The sequence below is a fragment of the Gallinula chloropus genome (genome assembly GCF_964237585.1).
Source record: "Gallinula chloropus genome assembly, chromosome: 6".
In the NCBI taxonomy this organism is placed as follows: domain Eukaryota; kingdom Metazoa; phylum Chordata; class Aves; order Gruiformes; family Rallidae; genus Gallinula; species Gallinula chloropus.
Window position 1 is genome coordinate 13,400,844 of NC_140091.1, and position 24,881 is coordinate 13,425,724.

Sequence of the window (24,881 nt, forward strand, 5' to 3'; positions counted from 1 at the left end):
CCAGAAACAGTGAGAATATTTACAGCTCAATGTGCTAACAGTCTCAGTCCCAGCTAATTTAAGAACGATTCATAGCAACTGGATAAAACAGAGCGCTTTTAGATGGATGTGAGCAATGGGCAAGAAATGTTGATTAGATCACTTTCTGGCTTAATATGCAGCCATTCTGCTGATATTAAGAGCAGTAAGAAGAGAGGTTGTCAGCACTTACAAGCTCACAGGAGACATATCTAGAATGAGACACAGTCAGCATAAAGGTGTAAAGGGCAATAGATTTATTTCTCATTTTCCCATTCCCTGAGGACTCTTGCAACATACAGAGAAAATTACCAGGAGTTTGAAAAAAGAGAAATAGTTACAGTTCTTCCATTCAAAGAAAATCCTAAAGGATTGCATAGTTGTTCAGAAATAACATTTTTCCAGAGAACTTTTCCTCCCCTGTAATCTTGAACATGTTCCATCCAACTGCTACAGAAACAGAGGTTGATGGATGACACAGGAGGTACGATAAGTACTGATATTGCTCATTGCTTTTGATCAGACTTGAAAAATTACCAAAAATATCCCAACCAAACCCCCCAGACAGAATATGTTTGGAGCATAGTAGGTCAAATGTATAGGGAATTTTGTTGGTCCAGAATAACCTGAATAGAGAATACTTAGTCACTCTGCTTTGCTTTAAGAATATGACCAATTTGCTCACAGACTAGTGAAAGTGGCATAAATAGGTGGATTGGAGATCTCTGTGGTACCTTAACTACATATTCATTGTCTAAAACCGTGACATGTGGATGAAAAACCTTGCAAGCAGACTCAGGTTTGAAGTATTACTGAAAGCAATGACAGCTGCCATGAGAAGTGTGGGCCTGAACTGGAATACTAATTCTGTACCAGTCCAGATTGTGGGAATTTTATACCCAGAGTCCAAACTTCACAAATCCAAAAGCATTTTTCTAGGTTTCTATAATTAACAGAAGCAAAAAGAAGAGTGACAATGTAAAGCTAGCTGGCAGACATTAATAACTTACCCACGCAGGAGGTTCCATCATTAGGTACAAAAGTTTGTTGACCATTGCTGGATTTGAAACCAGGCACACACATGCAAAAATAACTTCCCACTGTGTTTGTGCAATTGGCATGCTCTCCACAAGGCTGAGTAGCATTTTCACATTCATTATCATCTGTCAAGACATAAATTATGGAGAAATATATTTGCATTTGCCGATTGAAGAAAACAGTAAAGTAAAAGCTTAATTTGGCCTCTAGTATTTTATTTATACAAGTCCTGAATGCTGAGCTGGCACTCTTGGTGTTTGTCTATATAGTTTTTCCATTGCCAAGGATGTAATCAGATGTTCAGCAGCACTCTTCTGCCCTCATCCTGCATGAGTCAACAAATGAGAAAACCAGCAGGATACTGAAGTGAATGGTTTAATTGTATATTCGCTTGGAATAAAGGATTGAGAAAAGTACATGTTCTGCCAGAGTTGTATTTGATAATATTTTTTGCTACCCAAAGTTCTACACATAGAGAGTCACCCCAAGGATGCACCTGGGAATTTGAATCATAGACAATGAAGCTCAAAAGGATATCAAGAAGTCACACACTTTATTCCTTAACATCAAAGCAGGATCAAAATAGCTAAACTGACTGGTTTTCTTTTCGGTGGGATTTCTCAGCAGTACCAGAAAATAAACTTACAAAATTTGTCCTACTGGCTGACCTGAGACTTCAAGTATATTGCTTTTCTTAACCCAAAGAGATACCCAAACAGATGAGCAAGATTCATGACTTGACTTTTACCTGTTAGCTTTACTTGCTGTGCAAGTCATCATTTTTTACCTGCAAATTTACATGATGTATCTTACAGGGCTGATCCCATGCCTCCAAAGATACATGGAAAAAGAACTATTCACACAACTTTTAAGACTACTTAATTTCTATAGAGAATCTGCAGTGTTATCATTGTGAGCACAGGTATCCAACTGTCTAGATCAAAGGTCAAATGAAATAATAAACTCATGCTTTGAAATGTGTAGTTGATCATCTACAATGACTCAATAAAACTGTTTCCTCTCCGGAATCCTCCAAGGTCCTCATTGTCTATTAAACCATTTTCAGACCCAACTTGGGAAAAATTTCATAAAATTCCTTACCCAGACACTCTCCTTATCGAACAGAGTAACACTTACAATACTGATTACTCCATTTTTCCAAATAGCCTGTTTTCTCACAAAACAACCCAAAACTCTCTCAAAGATGACGACACTTCTGAGTGGAGTTCTCCAGTTTCTACATAGTGAGAAAGGCAAAGAGTTAAAGGCTTCCTGAAGTCTGCTGGGAATTTGTTCCTTTTCTCAAGCAAAAAGGTACACATAACATGATGAATGACAGGAAAGAATTCTAACAAGGAGAGAAATAACAATTTATTTCAGAAGAAGGATGATTAAGGAATGTGACAGTGAGAAGAAATATGGTTTCAGAAAAAGATGTCAGGGGATGAGTTTCAGAAAGGTGTTTCTGCTTCCTGATGGTCAGTGTTCTCATAAGGTGTTTGCAGAGATAGGATACAGATAAGTAAAGTGTCACATAAGCTAGGGAAGTGGCAAGATTAAAGCACACCAAGAGCTGTAAAGTGCTGCAAACCCTAGAATAAGGAAAAGGATATTTTTCAGATTTGAAGTCTGACGTGATTTTGAATGTTACTCAGTTGACTCACAGATGCAAATACAAATTCAGAACTTCAGCTTTCCTCAGGGGAATTTGGGTCAGCAGTATCAAATGGATTATCCTCATTATAACTAAATTTGAATGTAATTTAATGAGAAATCCAAGTATAAAAGCACTTTGCCAACACACATCAACAATATTTATTCTCTTGAATACTAAAGCTGTAGAATTCAGCAGAGAAGGTGCATGATTTGGATCTCATTTAAAGAATGCCAAAGTAAAACCAAACTAGGTAGGGAGAAAAAAAACACAACGTGGTGTAAACCCAAGCTATGTGTGAGACCATGTAAAATTGCTTGGCACGTGGCAATGTGGAGACTAAGCTGCAGAACACTCTACAAATCTTGTTGGCAAGGTCCACTTGTTTGAATATCATAAGTCTGTCTTGTGTGTTCGGCCATTTGCATTCCCATTTTACTCTCAGACCTTGGCATTTCATGACAAAAAAAAGCCAATGGAGTGGACTACCCTATTTAACTACCAAGTAAACTTGATCTTTGGAAAGCATTATAGAGCCTAGAAAACAACATATGTTGAGTTTGGAAAGCTCATGGTACAATAGTCATGGAAGATGAGAAGCAGAAGGACACTGATGAGTGCAGGAGTTCATTCAAAGCAGAGGGATAACAGAGCTCACAAAATAAAAGCTACATTTAAGAACTTTTGGATTTGTTTTCTAGGAGCTCAATGATAGTCCTCAAAATCCAGCACTAGTCCCTTTTTCAGTTGGAAAGAGTTCATGAGTAGTATTAAAACCACTTATGCAATAAGCATCAATAAATTCTTTACAGTTATGTCTAGTTAACTCTACTGGATTATTAGTGGTTTGTAAGGAGCTTAATGGTTACAATTGTCTTAGAAGGCTTACCTATTAGGAGAAAATTTTTGATAATTTGGGAAATTTTTATAAGAATAGTAGTAACATACATGGCAAGTGAATGGATGTTTTAGAGTTAAATTCAGAAGGAGCTTCACTTTTCACTTTCTTTTCATGGTTTAATGTAATACTGAGTAGACCATGCTGGGGGATAATTTACTGGACCACATCCTGCTTCCATTGAAATTAATGACATAAAAGTCACTGACGTAAGGAGGCCCAGGGTGGTGCTTGCTATGGAAAACTACTGGGTTAATGAGAAAGGCGAGTGAGAAAAAACTTTTCAAGAAAAAAGGAGTTTCATAGAGAGTTTGACTAGAAGTGTTTTAATAATCTGCCTAATTTAACATAAAATATTTTACAAGATCAACAATGACGGCAAAAGAAATCTTCTATTTCTCAGTGTAAAAAAAAATCTGAATTTTTAAAATCAGATAGCAGTTCAATGTGAAGAACAGGGGCTTTAAGTAGTTTTTCCAAATTTTACATGATTTATAATATTATTGAATTTGTGATTTAAAGGATATCAGGAAAAAATGCAACTGATTTAATAGGTGGAAAAACGTTTTTTTGGGTTTTAAAACTATGGTTTTTAAGTAAATTTTCTGTCTATATAGAGGGAACGGTTTAAATGACAGGAAGCGCATAATTGACCTTCTTTGTTGCTACTTAATTATGTGATTGCTGGCACAGATAACCATTGAATACTAAAGGCAGTATTTTAGCAATGCACATTCCTTTAAAGATTTTTTTCTTTTTTTCCAGTAACTGATGAAAAGTAGAAGTTTAGAACCAAGATTGGCCAAATGTTAATGTTAACTCTTGTAGCTAAATGGTAATACTGCATTCAAGTCCATTTGATAGACAAATGGTACAGCTGAACCATCTTGAGAATTTTTATTTTGGGGGTAGTTGGAGAACAGGTGGCTGTTTGATTATTTTTTGTCATTGTTTTGAGCTTGTTTTGTTTTTTTTTACACAGTATCCTCTGTTATTTGGATTGTTTAAAATACTTATAACTAAAAAAAAAACCCAAACCAAAACCAAAACACATTGTGAGGCAGGTTGGAGTTTTCCAGGAAATGTGTTAAATACCCAGCTATGGGTGGATACAGGAATGTGTATGGATGTGCTCCTAAATATTGGTAGGATGCTTGCATGACAGGTGTAAAACAAAACTAACACTCCATTTCCACGTTAAAAATGTATCTCTGATATTTTACTGTACATAACTGTAATTATGGTTAGAGGGAATCAGTTGCTTGCATGTAATAATTTCTCTACTAGTCTTGTGAAAAAGTATATGGATCTTCAGAAGAGCTGATATATCCCTTTCAAACTCAATTTGAATCAAGGATGGTAATTCTGTATTAAAACTGCATGTGTTCATTAATATGAGAACACCATTGGTTTAGGATTGAGTAACCCTAGGCAGAAGTTCAGGCAGTGATGGAAGACTTCCCCTGTCACAGAGGACTATAAACTGGATCCAGTGTTTGAACAATCACTCTTTTACATCAGGTAAAATGCATATGAACTTTATTTAGTGTTGATATAATACATCTTTGTACAAAGAACATCCAATTCTTTTAGAAATTTTAACACACAAAATACAAAAATGAAGAATGATTTGTAGATTTTAAGGCTATGAAGTTGGAAGGTAGAGGAATCTGGTAAGATTTTAGGAAAAAAGGATAGATGTAGTTTCTTCTATCATATGCCATATACTTTCTAAAGTGAAAGTTTTACCTTGTCATGTATCCTGCTTTAATAAAGGGTGGTTATAAAATTATGATCTACAGTAGAAAAACACCAGGGCAGCTACAGCTACAAAATGACATAATTTGTTATTATTGCAACAAGCATGAGAAAATACTTTGAATTATCAATTTATATATAAAAAATTAATCCTGTTTACATATTTTACATGAAAATAGTCACGGGGGAATGTCTTATGGCAGCAGATTTATCAAAACAGCTTAAAAAGGTTTTCATTGCACTGAGCAAAATCTCCATGACAGACTTTTTGATGATATGATGACATATAATATGAAGAGTTAGTTTTGGGGAGAAACTTGTCATATTGATTCACAATCACACAGAAGTTTTGCTGGTTTGTTTAGGTTTGTTCTCCTTTTATAAATTTTTAAATAAACTGTTTCTCCCTTCACTTCAAGTAACAAACAAATGAGGTTGAAACTACCCAAGTTAAACAGAATGATCTGTGCTTATTCAATCCTCACCAATCCACGAAAAATGAGATTTTTGTAGAAGTGAAACTTTGTATTATGGAATATATTCTGTGCTCTCTGGCACTGAATTAAACTGATATCAGTCAGGCTGACACCCTTTATAAATTGCTAAATGATCAGATTGGAAAAACACTGATACTGAGTTGAACTTGGAGTTTGTTCACTGGCGATGGCCATCTGGAAGACTCCTGTGGTGGGACGGCCCATGGCTGAAGGAGCTTGCTGCCTGGGAGCTCACCACATGGTAAGCCTGCCCTGCAGCTGCACAGCCCATGAGCTCAGCCCTTGACTTCCATGTTTCCAGCTCTTCTGAAGAAAAGCTGTAACTTCCAAAGTCTTAGATCAAAAATCTGCCAGTTCGACCTGCATCTCCCAAGGCTTTCTACTCAGGTCTTGCTAGAGGCAGAGCACTATAAGCTCATGTTCCTTTGATTCTTTGGCAGAGCCCACAATCCTGGCTGTCCACACAAGGTAATCTGCACTGTGGCCAGGGTGCTTTGTGGGCTCTGACCTGGACATTAAGCAAATCTGGTCAGAGAGACAACAGACTTCCCAGGGCAGCAGTAATCTGGCTGCTGCAGAACAACACTTGACACCTTGAAACTCCAGAGAAGTATTTAATGAGTTAAGAATTCCTGACCAGAACTTGAGTTTGATAATCAAAGTTTTCCCAAAGCCACCCCAGAACAGGCAAAGGCATGATGGTGTGATTTTCACAAGTTAACAAATGATTGTTGTTAATGAGGACCACAAGCAGCTGTACCAAGTCTATTACTGTATGCTACAATGTATTCACATCCTATTCAGTGTATTCCCCAGATAACAAGAAAAGAAGCAATTAAACTAGCAAAAATTAATTTTGCCCAAATCTAGGCCTTTTGAAACCAAAGTTGAAGGACTCTGGGGCATACCCATCTATCAAGAACAGCAGTGGCAGCACAGGGCTAGGGACCAGCATCAGGCACAGTAGTCTGAAAAGTGGACAGCACTGGGTAGGAAGGAAACACAGCTGGAGCAGCTAGGGAATACATTGATATACTGCATCCGGCTGTTCTCTTTCGACAGCAGCCTCTGCTGCCAAAGCTGCTATGGAGCCCCTGGGGAAACTAAAACTACCCTTCCCTAGTGTAACCCTCATGGGAGAACAGTACTTGAAGTGCCTCACTTAACCCCTCAAAAGCAAGGAAATGAAAGGCTTCCTGTAAAACAAATTCCAGTGCTACTCACCCCGCTGTGCTTAGCTTGTCTGGAGGTCTCAGAACAGTGGGCGATCTTACATACATTACTTCTGTGCTGCAGGACTGTGTGTCTACAGCCATCACAGCCCGAGTTACGAACAGCAATACCATTAACAACCTTGCCTTTCCTTCCTTGTGATGTGTTGCCATTAATGGTAATTTAACACAATTTGTTTATGATTCTCCAAAGATTCAGCATTCAAATTTGGTCTAAATCAGCATGAAAGAGCAGATGCTTAGAAAAAACACTTGAGACTGCAGAACTGGGCTGGAAATCTCATTTAAATATGAATTGCTTTCATAATGGGCCCGATTCATCTTTGTCCTACACTGGGGCAGGGGACCGTACAGTTGCTGCATAGGAAATCTTGCCACTGCAAGCTTTGTCTTGCTAAAACTTCCTAATGCTCTACCTCTACGCAAGAGATTTTCACAGTGCCTTCTCAGGATGTCTTCATAGCTTGGCAGGAGCTTAACTGGTTTGAACTTGATGGCTCTGCAGCTAGCTGGACTCCTGAAAGTCCTTAGTTCAGCGAACAAATATTCCTTTTGCATTCCTCACAGGCTGTGTGTATACATAGAGATGATTTTGGATCAAGCATTTCTTTCATGTCTCGCTGAACTCAAGGGCCTCACAACAAAAAGTTCCCTTAGTCCTAGTTTAGGAATAAGGCAGAACAGTTTAAAAGGAGGAAAAGCATGTTCCTACATATTCAAAAACACACTCAGGTTGAGTTTCAGAGAAAGGATGAGGTTTGGAGAGGTTAATATTGTATCTAAACTGCTTCCCTCATCTCTTGTGGTATTTTCATATGCTACAAATTAAACATGAAAAGCATTTATTGTTGAGTAAGTGCCAGTGATGAAATTGTCATTTGTTTAGCCATAGGAAACGACCTGCCTTTTCAGCACTTGTGAAGTGAAAGAGAGAAATCTGTAACTTGTGATCACTCCTATGTGAAGAATGGCAGGGGGGGTAAGTTTGGGGGGTGGGGAGAGGGGAAGGAATCTTTAAAAGTGCTAGTCCTTGACTGGAAACAAATCATTTACCAAGATAAGCATCTACAGGAATTTGAGAATAAAAGGAACAGAGTGCTCAGGTTAGGGGAACAGGAGGAGAGGGGTGAATAAATTGCTGTGGAGGTGCCCTATCCTACTGTTTCCCCAGCACTGCCTCCTCTCCTCCTCTGGAGAGCAGAGGTCTAGATGTACTGCAGACAGCAGCAAGGTGTCCCCACCACTGCCCTCTGAAGAAACCTCAAAGCTACACTGACCAGCAAGGAAGCTTCAGAGCTCTGCAGCTGCAAGTGGGGAGCTTCAGCTGGGCGTCTAAACCCCACATTAGTTATTGTCTGACTGACACCTCTTCACTGACCAGATCACAAGGGGAAGCCCTGCGAGTTCTAAGAAGATTCACCCTTTCTATTACAGGCAAAACTCTGAGATGTTCAGGCATCTCCTGCTGAGGTGGTGAGCGGGGTCTCAAGGCACCTGTCAGGGGTCAGGTGAAGAGCACAACCCACATTGCAGCTTGGGCACAAGGGACCTGGAGCTGCCACTCACTCTTCAGGGAAGCAGACCTTGACCTCCTTCCACCTGGAGCACTCCAGGCTCCCTTTCTGCCATCCTCCCAGGAACCTGGCATTAATTCACCAGCTGAGCACCTGGCCTGATGAGCTGTTAAAATGCAAGCTAAAGAAGGAGAGAGGCTGTAGCAGAGTAATGTCAGAGACAGTTAAATGGAAAAAAATGAAGTCCAGGATGAAGATTATCTGCTGGAGTTCTCAGACTGGCTTTGGAAGTAAGGAGTGATGGCCAGATGATTTCTCTGGAAAAGTGGATTATAGACACTGAGTAGGAGGCGATAAAACAATAATCCTATTTTCAGTTCCAGTCACAGGCAGGTCTCAGTTAGCCATATCATGAACATAAATAATCCAAGGCTCCCATCTGATGGGATGCGAAGTGAGACATCACCACTCAAATCTAAACACTTTAGTTCCAAACAAGAGATAAGACAGAAGGAAAACAACTTAGCAAACAGTTTGATGAAGGGGGGAAGAAAAATTTCCAGCAGCACTTTCCCAAATTTCAAAACAATACCCAAAAATATTTATTCAGAAGATGCAGCTAGGAAACGCATCACCACTTTACAGTTTATATATGAAAGCCACTTTGGCAACATTGTGGCATGGGTGAGCCAGCTGTGGAAAAAAGGGGTGAGAGACAACACAGCTTCAACAAGGCAGAGGAACATTAAGCATTATCTGTTGAACTTTATCAAACTCACTACAAAGGTTGTGATAATAACAAACTTAGCCTTCAGTCACACAGTGCTAAATCCTAGGGCTCTGAAAACAACACAGCAATAGCAGCACCACATTCCCACTGTGCAGGGGAGCTGGGGCTGGAAATACCCAGATGCTCATGCAGAATCATTATTGTGCTGCTCTGGGAACCCTCTGCAGAGCACGGTGGGCAGTTTCAAGCAGTTAATATTGGTGATGCCAGCTAAGTGAGTTCCAGGTATGTGAGCACTTGATCAAGGCAGAGCTAGTTGGATGTTAAAGGTACTTTTAATTGGTGTTTATGGGAACTATTAACTGTCATTTTGTTTGAGGTTGTTGATATCTTTTGGGAGCCATAAATTAAGATGCAGTTGTTGAATTTCTCCCTGGAGTGGGCAGATAGATATGTATGAATTAAAGGGCAAATTCAGGTTAACCTCTAATTGTGAAGAAGGCTTTCCCTCAGTTGATGACAGGCTCCATCACTCCTTCTTGTGGCAGGCTCTGAAACAGCAGGATTGTTTCTGCATTTGTTTCAGTGAATGGAACAGCAGCAACAGGCTAGTGTTTAGTTTAAGTGTGTGAAAAATCTGTTCCCATAACAGAGCCTGACCTCAGACTCACTGAAGTCCAAGGAGTGGCTCCCATTAACCTTCATCTTTGCTGTTATAGAAGAAAAGGGGCAAACTTTCCAAGATCAGAAGTCTGGAATGAAGACTACATTGCTCCTCCTTTCCTCACCCTACACAGATCTAAGTACCAAGATCCAGCTTCAACATCCTGGTAGGTACCCTGTGTCAAGGTTACCACTCAAGGATTAGACAGAACGTGAGGCATATCACAAAAGTTTCTTGGTTTGCCTCCTTCAAAAATATGTAATTAAAACAAGGTAGAGTGCAGCTGAATGGGAACATGCTGGATTCAAACAGCCAGCAGTGTGCAGGTGTCAATATTCTTCTCAATGCTACCAGCAGAAAGGTTTTAGAAACTTTCCTGTTATTAAATTACAGCATTTCCAATCCAGCTTTCACTTTTGGTGCTAGTTTGCTTGTTTTCACTGAAAGTCATTCTTTAACTGAAATGTAAAGCAGCACATGAACAATCAGAATATTTTTGCTTGAAAGAAAGAGCAGCACAGTGGCCCCTTACAGAGAGGGATTTGCCAGTGGATAACTATGTTCCCTGCAGAACTGGACGGGTTACCCAAGCAGAGGTTCTGTTTCAGCACTACAAATAGAAAAATATTTTAAAAGACCAAAACACATCCAAAAAAACACCTCTAGCCAGACATCTGCAGTATAATTTCGTGCACATTTCCCACTGGCCTAGAATCAGCACCATGAACGATGTAACAGAATGTAAGGCTGAAATCTTGATTACATGATTTAACCCTTTCTTCAGTTTATGTAAGTAAATGCCAAGATTTATTTATGCTGTGTATACATTATTCTTCTCCCCCCTCCCCCCCCCCCCCCCCCCTCTCCAGTAGCCACTGTATAATAGCATTCAGGAAAATGAAACTCAAAGTTGTTCAATTTCCAACACACCTGATTCTTCTTATTTCCAACATTAATTTCTGAAAATTCTGCTGAACTTCCTAAACCAGAATACATAAACTCAGTATGGCATATTCAGGATTTGTCTAAATCCAAACTTTTGCAGGCTGCACTGGAATCTGTAAGCACCCTTCTTGCAGAGGAAAAAGTTCCCCAGTAGATTGCATGCTACCATGCACCAAATCTTGGGATCCACCTGAACTGCATCCAGCAGAAGTTCAATGCATCTGAAGACAGACAGTATGACCATATCAGGGTTAATCTGTCCATATCTAATTCCCAACAGCTACTAGATGGATGTCTCCTACAGCCAGTTACACAAGGGCCATCGCTCAGCTGTCATGATCTGTCTTCTTCAACAATGGTCCATCTAATGGCAAGTGAAACACACGGCTGCAAGTCAGGATGAACAGAAATCCTATGTCTCAGATTACCAGACTATGTCCCTGGCCCTTGAGAGATAAACTCAGTTTACTTTTTCTACTTCAACAGCATTTTTGGAAGGGAAAAGAAACTGAACTCTAACAAAAGGATTTTGCTAAATCATGATATAACATGATTTAAGAGCTTTGCCTTTATTTGGCCAACAAGGACAGATCTGTATGTAGAAAGGACAACCAGGCTCATCAGTGTTTAACTGGCAATCCCTCTTCATGCTTTTGAATCCGCTACTAAAAAATTGGTACATTATAAAGTGCAGGTGTCATTGTACTAAATTATCTTCAATAAATTTTGTCCTTTGAAAAATAATTCACTACAACATATCTGAAACAGTACTAAAAAAATATCTTGCTTTTACCTTTGAGATCTGTATTATGTTCCATTTTGGACTTAAAAAGCAGAACACAATAAAAGATGTGGTAAAATTGCTTTGAGGGTAGTAATAGCTCAAATAACATGGAAGACCATAAAACAGTGGGAAAAAAAAAGCGCTTCTCCTGTAGTCATTGTGGAACAGTATTCATTGATTTCTGAAACCACAGGCTAATTATGCTCTGAGTGGACAAAGTACTTTAAACAGTTTAGTCTGGGCATCAGAGACATTCAGTTCACTATGTACTTTTGTCAAACCCAAGTTACAGTACTCAAGACAAGGGTAGCTTGATGAAATTTGATTGCCAGTACTATTCAGGAGGTTAGATGAGGTGAGCTAATGCTAGTCTGAGATGCATGGAGCTATATTGCTCTAAGTTAATATTAAGGTTAGGTCATTAGAAGATAGCACCAATAGCAAAAAATAGAATTTTTTTTTTTTAAAGTCAATACTGTTTTATTCTTGTCAAAGATTACATGAGAATTAAGCATCATCTACAGTAGCCCACATAGCTTTCATGAGGCTTGGTAACAGCATGTTTTTTTATACTAGCTCTATTTGTAAGGTATCCCATTTAAATGCTCTGGAATTCAATAGCTTCACTACTGGATAATAGACTAATTCACAAAAGGAAATAATTTCAATCTATAACTGAGAAAAGCCATTAATTACTGGAAATCATCCAGTCTCCAAACCTGAAGATATCAAGTATGGTCTGGCAAGGAGGAGACAATTAGACTGAGGAATTCTACCCAGAGGGAAAACATGCCAGCATTACTTCAGCTAGACTAATGACTTCAACAATAACCACTGAAGTATTTCCAGCTACTGTCAGTGCTGTAAGTATTTAACTCCATGGTGAAAATGTCTTAACTACTGACAGTCATTTTCTTCAAGACTGACCCGAGCAGTTCATTTCTGATAACAAAGGTCACTGTAAAGACATACAGTATTTGGTTCCCTCCCTACTTACTCTCAGCTTTTCTTCTGATGTGAGTTAAAGCTAAATATAATGATGCAAGTGGAATTAGAAGTTACAAAATGTGAGAGAAATGAGGTCTATGGCACTGCTTAGGTTCAGTTAAAAGGTTACAGCTTTTTGGGCTATCATCATCATTTTCCTCTACCATAGCCAAATATCACAATTTGAAAAGTACATAGCCCTCCTTTCTGGAGCAGCCTCTTCCAAAAAAACCAAAGTGCTCCAAAGGTCATGTTTCTTTTTTCATGTCTCCCTCCTGAACCTTACAGCTTTGAAGTGATGGCACCTGTGGTCTCCTCACACCAAATGGTCTTGATGGCTCTTTTTTGGACATTTCTTTCTAAGATGTACAGTCTGGAAACTGTTCATGACAGAACAAGTCAAACCACTCACATCCCTTAATCAGTTTTGAATGTGAGTGGAGTATATGGTCTCCTAATTCAATCTAATGTGACCCTTCCATTGCTGACTACATCAACAACGCTGTTCTCCAATAGTTTTATATGCTAGGTTGAAATAGTCTGTCTATTCAAAATCACTGTTGTCTACATGACTGTCATTTTCTAGTGAGAGTGTTTGTCCTTAGATACAGGAGCTAAGGACTTTATTATCCCAAAGTTGTGAAACACACTTTGTAGGCAAAAATATACTAGTTCCATTAAAAATACATCAACACTTTGGATAGAAGTAGTACTTATAACAGGTAATAATTCTGAAATGTGGCACAATTCAGAACCAAAAGCACTTTCAAGTTTACCTGCCATAATAGAGTCTGCCACAAAGTGTTATTATGTGCGTTTTATACCGAGGTCTACTGACATGCAGGAGGGTGCAGATGTGTTGTGTAAACCCTGTGTCCCTTCTAGCAACTGGAGATATGCCTGTATGCCACACTGGAGGGCTGTGTAGAGCTCAGAGGTAGGTGGTACTGCAGGCAGCAAGTGCTGCATTAGTGCTGCTCCCTATCCAGGCTAATTAGCTTCATAAATGCAGTCTCCAATAGCCTGGACACACCGCTTGCTATCGCTTCACTTGCTTTATCCAGTGCTGCACTGTGTCAGCTCAGCAGACACTTGGAGACAAAGTCCCAATTACAAAACACAGAGAAAACACTGCTGCCACTGATTAAATTGAGGGGTATAATTTACATACTAAGAAGGCAGAAGCCACAGAAAAGGAAGATTGTCATAAGGTACCGAATAAAAGCATGTAAGACATAACATATTTCCACAGACTGGCATGCTGGGGATCTGTCAGAGAGGGAGGCACTGCAGAAACCTTCACTAGTATTTTTCTAATAATTACTCAGCAGCAAAATTCTCAGTTGGGAATGTTAAAAAACTTCTTTTCCAAGCAAAACACTCAAAACCCAGAAAAGGAATGTAGCTTCTCTTCATTTATTGAGATAAACCTCTCAAATTAAGTGCCTAAATCTAAGTTCAAGCAAGCATAATCAAGATAAACATCTTGATTATCAAATAAACTGAACTCACAGAAGCATTGGGTAGATTTCTACAGCTTGTTAAAGATCCTTGAGAATTGGGCCATTTATTAGATACGTGGCAAAACATTGCAAGCTTCTTTTTTGAAAGTGTTGGACAAACTGTATTATCAAAAAGCAATAATAAAGATTGTTATTTCATTTTTAATCCAGGAAAACTATTACATCATGGATTGAATGCTTGTTAATTAGAAAACATCATTGCCTTTTGTCCTCCACATCTTCTCTGGCTGTACCAGCACAGGCAGTTCTACAGAATATCATTAGTATTTCTTCAAATGTTTCAGTTCAGTCAAGATACTGAAGAACCCAGAATAGTTTTTTTGGGAAAGGTCTTTGCTTGGATTTGTTGCTGACTTTGTTATAAGCATTAGACACTTCTTTATTCAGTCAAGTGGAGTAGGTTTACATCTCAAATGTAAATACAGACTATGCACAGAGCAAGAAGTAGTGCTTAAAACATTTATTTTCAAATGGTCAAGATACCAAATATGAAAATACTGGATTAGAGCTTAAATTCTTGCTCCAGCTACCTTGGCTCCAGATCAGGCACTGTAAAGTCAACCTCCAGGATCTACTTCAGAGATACACTGAAATATATGGGATAGGGGAAAACTGGATCTGGGGAAAAGGGCACGCTGGGGATGGGACTGTAGCACCCACTGTTCCAAAAATGGTAATGCTGTGCTTTGGAAAGGCTGACATTTTACAGAGGGCTGACTACTGTTCATAGGAGTGCTTTACTAGTCCTCAAAACCAACCAGGAATTTGAAGAAGGAAGGGGCATCACTTTCCTCTTGATCGGTAACATCCATGCTATATCTGTTGGAGGCAAGTGGTAGAGTCACCCTGTGAATTAAGGCCTAGGAAAGAAGGAAAAAATGTTTTTCAAGCAGGTCCACTTTAAGGCCATTACACTGCAAGATAATGATGGGTTTCTTGAGGAGCAACAAATTTCATTATAACTTCATTTGGTGCCTATTTTAGCCAAAGGCTGCACTGTTTTGTTATTTTATGTTTAAACATACCCTACTCTGACAAGCCAGTGAAGTCTTTAAAGTCTTCTCATCTTTACTGCAGACAGTACTTTGATCTCAATGCCAGAAAAGGTCAATGCAAAAACTTCAGAATTAGACTTGTTTACATCCAACATACAATACAAATAAGTGAATGTGGCAAGGACATCCCAGGCAGATTAAATGAGGCTGTGTTTTCCTAGTTCTACATAAAGTGTTTTTGTTTTTGCCAACCATTGTGCAAGCTATGTCATCATCAAATCCAATGAAATTCACTTATTGAAGTGCTTTCCCCCTCAAAATATTTCATCAATCATAGCCCAGAAGGGCTCTGTCATAGAATAATTGCAACTTGGCGTACCAACAAAGAGCATCCAAACGTCCTCAGCTTCCTTATCTATACAATGGGCAGGAATGACAGCCATTTTATTAGCTGAGATATTGTTACCCCCATCAGATAAAATAGTGTGTTTTGTTGCTTTGATGTTTTCTGTCACCATAGCAGAGATTTCTTTTTCAACTGCATGTTTAAAGAATGACTACAGTGGCAGCTTATGTTCCTTCACAATAACAGTGCCTACAAGCATCTCACTGAAAGAGGCAAGTGTACTAATTGCACTTTATCAGAAAGAGATGGAAAAAGCAAATGGAGTTTCTGCTGCATTTATTTCTGGTCGACATAATTGTGGAGTCATCTCTCCTGTCTACATTTGTTTCCTTGAGGAAGAAAAGATCACCAGAGTGTGAAGTCCCTCTGAAAAGATCACCAGAGAGTGAATTCCTTCTAAAAGGACATCCAATTGAGAATCCACCCAAAAAATAATTTCAGCTATTCCTGTTCTGCCTCCACATACTGTATTACTAATCTACTGAGTATTTAGTGATTAAAAATAACATTTGGGATAACTGCTTCTATTTAACACCTCTCCACAATAACTACAACTATTACAGCACTCAGAAATATGTATCTTACTTCCACATGCTTGGTTAGATCATGCAGACTTTGAAGGCTAACAAAAAATCTGTCATGCAGAGCAATATGCAAACCCATTTAATTTTCTATTTAAATCCTTCCTGACAGAGTGGACTTTTCTTGAATTTCAAAACAGCAAGCCTGTTAACCAAACTCCAAAGGTGGAAAAGTCTGCTTGTCGACACCAGGCTTATCTCACTGTACTATCACTTGGGCAATAATTATATGAAGTGCTGTAGACACAATTTAATAATTCAACATTTCCCAGCTGCTACTGAAGACTTCCCATCTATACTAAGTATGAGGAAGGTCTGCGGACTAGCCAATGGACTGCATGACAAATACTGTCCACATCTTATATCAGCAGTGCTTTAGCACACTGATTTCTGCTGAGGGATGTTGTTGGGATGATAATGGGAACAGCACAATTAGAAGTCATCAGCACAACAGGAAATCTCATCTTTGGTGGCTACTCAGCAAGATGCTGCCCCTTGCAAATAAAAGGCAAAGTAGACAGATGTAAACTGTTCTGGTGCATATGGGCATCTTTGCTGAGTTTCATAATTCTGTATATACAATGCGCTTCTAGAGAGTCAAGAAACATTTTCATTGATGCTGAATCCAACAGCCCTGACATAACACCCCCACCATCACTTACACACTTTCCTCCCTGTAGTTTCCCGGATATAAAAGGTGGGTTCTGCCTTGTTTTCCCAGCTCTATGTTCTCTTTCTTCTGGAAGGCAAACCCTGCTCCTTCCTTTACACAGTAACCTCCTTTCATGATTTTCGCCTCTATCCATGCTCTTGAAGCTAATACTGTAACTGGATGTTGTGAGCATGATGGACCCTTGGAGGGGTGACCTTGAGAGACTTACAGCTTTCACTTTAATTTATTGACTTTCCTATAGACAGTGGGTAGAAGTCTGGGGAATAACTTAACCTGCCTTTATCTCACTTCCCCATCTACAAAATCCTTTCTTCTAGCTTGTCTGTTTTGATTTAAACAAATCAGACCCAAACTCCTAAAGGTCACATATGCTTCAATAGCAGTATGAAGTCATTTAGCACCTTGCTCCTGTTTGGGTAAGTGTAAACCAAATAATGAATCCTAAGAAATTAAACAAAGTGAAACTTCCTTTCAAGCACTGGTCTCCAGAAGGGTTTTACTTTGAGTAAAGGATGGTGCAAGAATAAATTGCATAGATAGAAAGGTACCATGTTTTCCCACAAACAGGCAGAGCTAAAAAGGAAATTCTATCTTGGATTCAAGTCGCTGGGAGATTTAACCTTGAATACCCTTTTGATGTCACAAAGAAGTTACACATCACATGTACTTGTTCCTAAGCCCGGTGCTGATGTTCCCATTCCCAAGCACTTGAGATGGCCTGGAGGCACAGAGGGGAGGCACTCCAGCCCAGTCAACAGATGGTCTCCTTGGAGTAACTGAGTAACACATCTCTCAAGCAGACCAACCCTTTCCCATTTTCTTCACCCATGGAAACTCAATGTTCTTGCATGGAATAAAAGATAGAAATTGATACCAAAAAAACAGGTGTGTGATAATCTATTTTGAAGATAATTTCTTGTTATTTTTAAGCATCAATGGACACCTGAAGACTACAGTGCTCAGTGCTTTCGAAAAGCCTTAAGTATATGAAACTAATAGTTTCAAAATAATCAGTATTTCTTTTACTTAGAGTTTGAAGTCCTGAAGGCACATTAACAACTCAAATAAGCAAAACTTACAAAGGACAAAACAAAAACCTTACTATTAAGCTCCCTAGCAAGAGAAACCTTCTATTTTAAATAAAACCAGATATGGAATACCACATTGGAAGGGACTTCAAGGATCAACTGGCCCAACCTTTCTTGCCAAGAGAAAAATCAAATATTTTCCGGTTTCCTGGTTTACAAGTTACATGCATACATGAGATCCAATTCATGGTTATGTAACTTGACAACAAAGCTTCTACAAATCCATCACCCTCACCATTTCTCTAATGAAATTCTTTGGTTTTCCAATTTTGTGTACACACTCTGAGCATACCACCTTGAAAATTAATACAATGTTAAGGATTACATAATTGCACTGAGCCATTTTCCTGGTACAATTTTGACATCCTCCCCACAAGAATTTGACTAACATTAAGGAGAACAGAAACAAGCAAATAGTTACTGGGAAAGTCAAGGGCAGAGAATTACTCATTTCATTATCTGTATGCATCCCTTCAAACAACAGCTTCTACCACACTTCAGATTCACAGCTCTGACTAACACCTATTGACAGGCTTAGCTCCAGCCTGCCTGCTTCTTTCACAGAGAAAGCAACCATATAAGGGTCCCACCTTGCTGTCTGCACTTAAAAACATGGAAGGGCTTACCCTTTATCTGCTTTTTTTTCTTCTGCTGCTCATCACCATGATGCCCACCTATATCCTGAATCAGACTGTCAGTGGAAATCACCATGCTGTTTCCACTTCCTTCCCTTTTAATAGCTAGCTCAAGAAAGAGGCAGTAAATTGGCATCTGGAGCATTGGGGCCCAGAAACTACTCAGCTGCAATTGAAATCTGGTGCCTGTCAGGTGTGATGAGTTCTGGGAAAAAGTCAGAAACTTCCACAAACAAACTGCACCTGCCAGAATTACAGCACAGTGATGAAAGGGGCTCTTCAATGAACAGTGTGCTACTTGGTCACTTATAAAGGATTATTCAATTATCTAATAATTAAACCTTTAGATAATGAATTTATTTTTGTTTTAAAGGAGGAGGGGAAAAAAACAGGAACAAGGACTTTGCTTGAGCAGATGTAAAACTGACACATCTGCCTCCCTGGATACTAGCAAATTGGCTCTTTCAATATGTTTCATTTGTTCTCCTGCCAATTGCTGATCTCTTGTCAATTTACTCTCAAACTTGGAAGAAAATTAAATGGTTTGATGACATATTGGTTTCTGTATTTTATCTTTGAAATGCAAAATATATATTTCAGCGATCTTAGAAATGTTTCACGTCTTTGAAATCTTTGCAATTGTAAGATGTTGGGCTTGATCCCCATCTGGAACATAAGGGCATAACTCCATCTAACTAAATTAAGCTCGGCAGTTTATCACAGCTGGTGATCTTGTCCATAGTTTTTCTGCAGATTAACACAGAACATGTCATATACATGTTTGGAAATATGCAGTGTGAAAGGAGGTGACCCTCTATATGCTTTAGGTATGCCTGGAAGTACCTATGTTAGGTGATTGCCTAAAAAATGCTTCCTAATAGCCTTAAATACTCAAAATGAAACGACAGAACTGTCACCACAGCAAATCACACAAGGAAAGAAAAATGATAGCAGCCTTAACTGCATCAGCCACCTGCTCTATAAAGGTTATTAAAATGATGGAAACAGTATGTTGGCTATGCCATACATGCAGGCTAAAACCCCCAGCAGGTCCAGTATCCCATGCTACAAGTTGTAATTTATATGCCTATAATTTGTACTATACTGTAATTTATACAACATTTATCAAAATGCTGGCTGGAAAAGACAGGCTACTGATGGGGGTATTCTAATTCCTTGCTCTGTGGCTACTTACTTCTTTAATCACAACTTGACAAAAGGATTTTGGCACCAAATGCAGGTCTTTGACAAATGCCTGTGTTGTGGTCCTTTAATGTGCTCTGCCAGCAACAGGCATCCTAATCGCTATTTTTTAGCGATGCCTCAATTCCACTGGGAACTCTTTGCCAAGGGACCTATAAACATAATATGTCTAACACACACGTGGGAATCTGCGCTGTGCTCAATGTATCTGCAGTCACTTTTATTCAAACACAGGAAGAAGAAAAGGAGAAAGAGAAGGAGGTAGTGGCAATGCCTGCTTGATAAGCAGGATTTTAGCACGCAGGAGTTTAAAGGCAGTCTTAAACAAACCTGCTCTCCGCTGGTCCTGAAAAGCACCCTGATCAACCGGCTGTAGGGAGTACCTGAGCAGAAATGCACCCTGTCCCTCTTACTGAAGCTACTCCAGTTGGCAAAAGCAATTCAATCACCCCAAGTCCGTGAGCACATCCCCCCAGCTGGGCAGGCAACATCTTCATGTGGGAGTCTTGATTTCAAGTTCTTGCCCTAAGGATGCCCAATGTATTTCATCCAAGAATTGTTTCAAGTAAAATAATCTGTCATATAAATGAATGGAAAAAGGCTCATTTTCAGAGCTGCTGCCACTATGGATGGCCAATATAGATAAAAGTGCTTACATTTAGGCATTCTTGACTGAAAACAATGGCTTCCCTCTCTTTATGCTAAGTTTACCCATCTGTAAAGCAGACATATTACAGTTTACCTAACTCAGAGAAATGGGATAATACAACTTTGGCAAAAGAAAGGCTCCATCACATTGCTTTACTAGACATAAAAAGGTAATATGAATATATGATTTTAAATCAGCATTAAGATAGTGTAGACTCCGGGACATTTCTGATATTGCTTCAGCTGGATAATGTAATTCATTTTCTAACAAGTCTCTTGCCGTGCTTGATATTCCACAGAGCCAGGCTATGTTACAAGATGTACATAGCTAATCTGCTGAGAAAAGAAATCATAAACAACACTTTATCCTGCATTATTTTATTCATGAGAGCATTATTCCAATCACTGCGATCTTGAAGTATGGATTGGATCCTGGGATCATATAGCCATGCTCACATATCCCAAGTTAGTCTGCTTTAAAAGTTCTTTAATTCCAGAGGAGGAAGGTGGTGCAAAATCTTTAAGGCTGTCATATCTGGTTTAAAATATCATTATCAACCCTCCCCACCCCACTTTTTTTTTTGTTTTTCTTTCTTCTTTTGCTTTTGCATAGTTGTATAAAGAAAAATCTCATTACACTAATACCCATAACTTCCTAGGTGCATACTCTGAGTAAGGTATTAACTGCATTAACAGTTAGTTTCCAGGGTGGAAGTGACAGCATCTGCCTCTCCGATTGTTGCCAGTGCAGGAAGTTTTGCTTTTGAGAGCTCTCAGAGCATGGACTCGGCATTGCAAGAAACAGGAATCTTTTGAGCAAATTTATGTTGTTTTTTTTCCAGGAGCTAGACTGAAATTTTTGTAACATGTATGAAGTGTCCATGCATTCCTTACAAGTCAGCCATCACATATTTTCAGTAGCATTGTTTTCACAGGATAATCCTTAGTTATATACAAAGTGAAACCTGTTATCTCATTGATGAATGCATTTTAAAGTCCAAGGATAAGCGTGGGTACGCGACACAAAGAAGACAGTGAATATTCACAGAGCGGTGACAAAAGCTGGCAGAAAGGAAAAGTACTTTCTTTAGAAGTGGTTTCCCAGGGATCATCTCCCAACATAACTTAACTGTACGAATCTACACTTCTGCAGTATATATAAATTAGTACTAAAACTTCATTAGACCTCATCCCTAGAAATTATGTTAGAGGCATGGATCACAAGGTCGTGCAGAAATTGGCCAAAAGATCTCGATAGATCAGATGCTGAGAGCTGTCTTCCATGACAGTCCTGGTTACTAAGCCACTGTTAAATGTCTGTCTTGTCACAGATTTATTCTGTATGTGCTTGAAACTGAACCATGTCACATATTTGGCAGGAAATGTAATCCCTCCACAAAGAGGATTTGATCCTTGGTGTGATCCTGCTGTTCTCAGGCAAGAATAGCTCTTGGTAAAGCCAGTACAAGGTCTGTCCATGTATTTCTGTTCTGAGAAAGGGACAAGCCCCTAATATGGGGTTATGAGAGCAAAAGCTCCTGCCCCAAATAATCCACGTGGCCCAGAGGGCATGAGAAGAGATGGCCTGCAGACACAAACTACACAGTGCATGAACATGAGGCCTACAACTGAATTCATACAGAGAAAATAGACTATTTAATTTTTTTTTCAAAGCCCCATGTGGCGTGTGACACAAACAGCAGCACAAGAATGCCTACGAAAGAGAGCAAGGTGTGACTCCTAGTTTGAACAGCACAGACAAAACAAGACAATTCAGGGGTCCTTCCCTAGACCCAAGAGCTCCAGAATTACCCTTCAATTTGACTCCAAGTTTTGAGATTGTATTTTACTTCCCCTGCTCCTTTCTTCTGTTCAGACCACCTTGGCAGTCCTCCACCTAAATGCCCTGCCATGCCTTCCTGTCTTTTCTCTTTGACTGTATCACCTAAGTTACAGTTAGTCCCATCTCTCTGCCACTCTATGGCTCAAGGGTATGCATTTGGGACATCCTGCTCCCTTTGCCTCAAAACCCTAGGTGTGAATCTCAGCAAATGCTGAAAGACTTTCAAGAAAAAGAGTGGGGGAGTAAACCTATCATCTTCTGGTATGATTGTTCACAATCTCTAGAAGAATAAAATAAATATTATGAGCATAAAAAAAATCATCTGGAACAACAGAAGGAGCATGACCAATAAGTAGTTTGTATTTTCAAAGAAGAGATCATGCCAGACAAATATAATTGCTTCTTCATCATTTTCTGTGTTAGTGTACAGAAGGAACAGAGTGGCTGCAATGTATCTGGACTGCAGTATAGCATTTGATACAGTGGCTCACAATATCTTATTAGAAAAATAATTTATAATGTCTTGGATAAGAGTGCTGTCATGTGGATTGAAAACTGGCTGAAGGAATGTAAACAAAGGATAATGAGTCATGACAAACAGCACTGCGCTGAGCTGTGAAGAGGTATCCAGTTGGGTTGCCACAGGAGTTGGTGCTAAGCCCAGTTTTATTTTACATATTTATTAATGCTCTGGAAAAAGAGATGAACAGACTGAGAATTAAATTCACAGATGATGCTAAATTACTAGATGTTGTTAACACCAATCAGGACAGAGATATTACATAGAGGGAAAGCAGAGAGGATGGGAGTGGGAAGAGTCAGTGACTAGATTTACCTATACAACCATGTGAGGAAGGTTTCTATGTCCCAACTGATCATAACGGGAGTCCGCTGACAGACCAGCAACAAGCAGTTTATATCTGGTCTGTCAAAGGCTAATTATAATATTTAAAAAAAAAATTCCCAGAAAAGTCTTCTTGTCTCACTAAATTTCAATATTTGAGATTTTCCAAGATTTCATCTGGTTGCATGCTACAGAGTAGCATATAGCAATGTAATACAAAGTAACCTGTCTCCACAGCATTATATGATGTCCCTTTTCCTGAGGAGAAATCAGTGGTAAAAATCTCTGCATTTTCTTTGTACACCTTGTTTACCTATATTATTAACATAAAGAGAATAGAAGTAGTAAAAGTGAGCTCTTTCAGGAATTTCACTGCCCACAAGCAGTGCACCCCCCCCCCCCCCAAATTAAATCTTCTTAGAGGTGTAAAAGCAGAAATAAATCCTCTAGCTATTTGTAGCAGCTGCCTAATAGGTCCCACATTACAGAATGAAAATGAAAGAAAGACTACTTTTTTTCAGGCACTATGCTTGGTGTGTTATAGCAAAACCTGTGAAAGTGTTCCATTGCCCTAATCTTTTAGTGAAAATATCTGCAGAGTACTTAACTACAGCACATTTTTATTTTCTTCTTATCCATTTATAGAGCACATTTGTATGATGAATTGGATATTGATCTAAATTTTGTGAATTAGGGTTTTGGAATTTTTAAATAGATTAAAGGAATTCAAAGAGTTTCAATGCCTTTTAAAAGTACACATACACTATGGTTGCAGTTATAAAAACATCTTTCCCTACTGCTTAATAGCCCAAGGAGTATAAAAATCTAAATACTCTGTAGGTTTAACCAGAATCCTCAGTTCAAATAAAATTTTGCCTCTTAAGATAACATAATACTCAAAATGAAGCCAAGTAAGACATCTCACATAAAAATGCTTTTGAATACTTGCAGCAAACAAAATATTCCATGAGGCCTACAGCTGTTGAGACCTGGCTTCCTACCATTCTGTCTTGACTTAGGTTGACTTTGGTGGCTAGGGAAATGCAAGATCAAGGTCAAATTACTTTCACAGCTCAATCTGAAGTAAAATTACCTTTCCATGTGGATTCTCCAGTATGTGTGAGTTTACAGAATAACTTTTCACAGGAGATTATTTGCACAAAACTTTCAACTTAAAAAAAACGTTTCTTTTTTTTTTTTTTCCAATGTAGTGGAAGACAACTGAATTCAAAAGGTACTGAAGATAATCACACTTCAATGTCACTCCCAGAGAAAACCTGAACACTTCAGCTAAAGTAAAACCATCCATTAAAGATTTCATTATTCCCATTTCCTTCCTGGCTGGTAAAGATTGATATTGGAAAACTGGAGAAAAATCAACCTGAGTGTGTGTAAGTAATGCACATGACTTCAGGTTGCTTCAACTTATGATAGAGAATGACTTCAGCAAAAAGGGAAAAACCATGCCTGGCTCCAAGTACAAACCCTGAATGCTTGAGGATCTGATTTCAGACACAGCATGGCACAGAGCAGAGTCCATCAGTGTCTGCTATAAGAGATGAAATGAATCAGCCTTCTGAAATATCCATCACTGACAGTGACCACTATTTTCTCATATAAGTATCCCCAAAGTGACTACTAAGGGAGCAAGGTTAAAAATTTCCAGGAGGAGTTTACCTGTAGTAGTATCCAAGTAAATATAAATTTTGGTTTTATACAATAC

At 38.9% G+C, this 24,881-nt stretch overlaps 1 protein-coding gene across 1 annotated transcript in view; it reads right to left on the reverse strand.

Moving 5' to 3' along the window:
- Nucleotides 1–24,881, reverse strand: part of ADGRL4 (adhesion G protein-coupled receptor L4) — a gene marked incomplete at its 5' end in the record, with an annotated part of 75,399 nt that overhangs the window by 34,308 nt on the left and 16,210 nt on the right. The window contains 1 exon segment of the mRNA XM_084265909.1: nt 1,029–1,181. Coding sequence (XP_084122035.1) covers nt 1,029–1,181 — 153 coding nt within the window.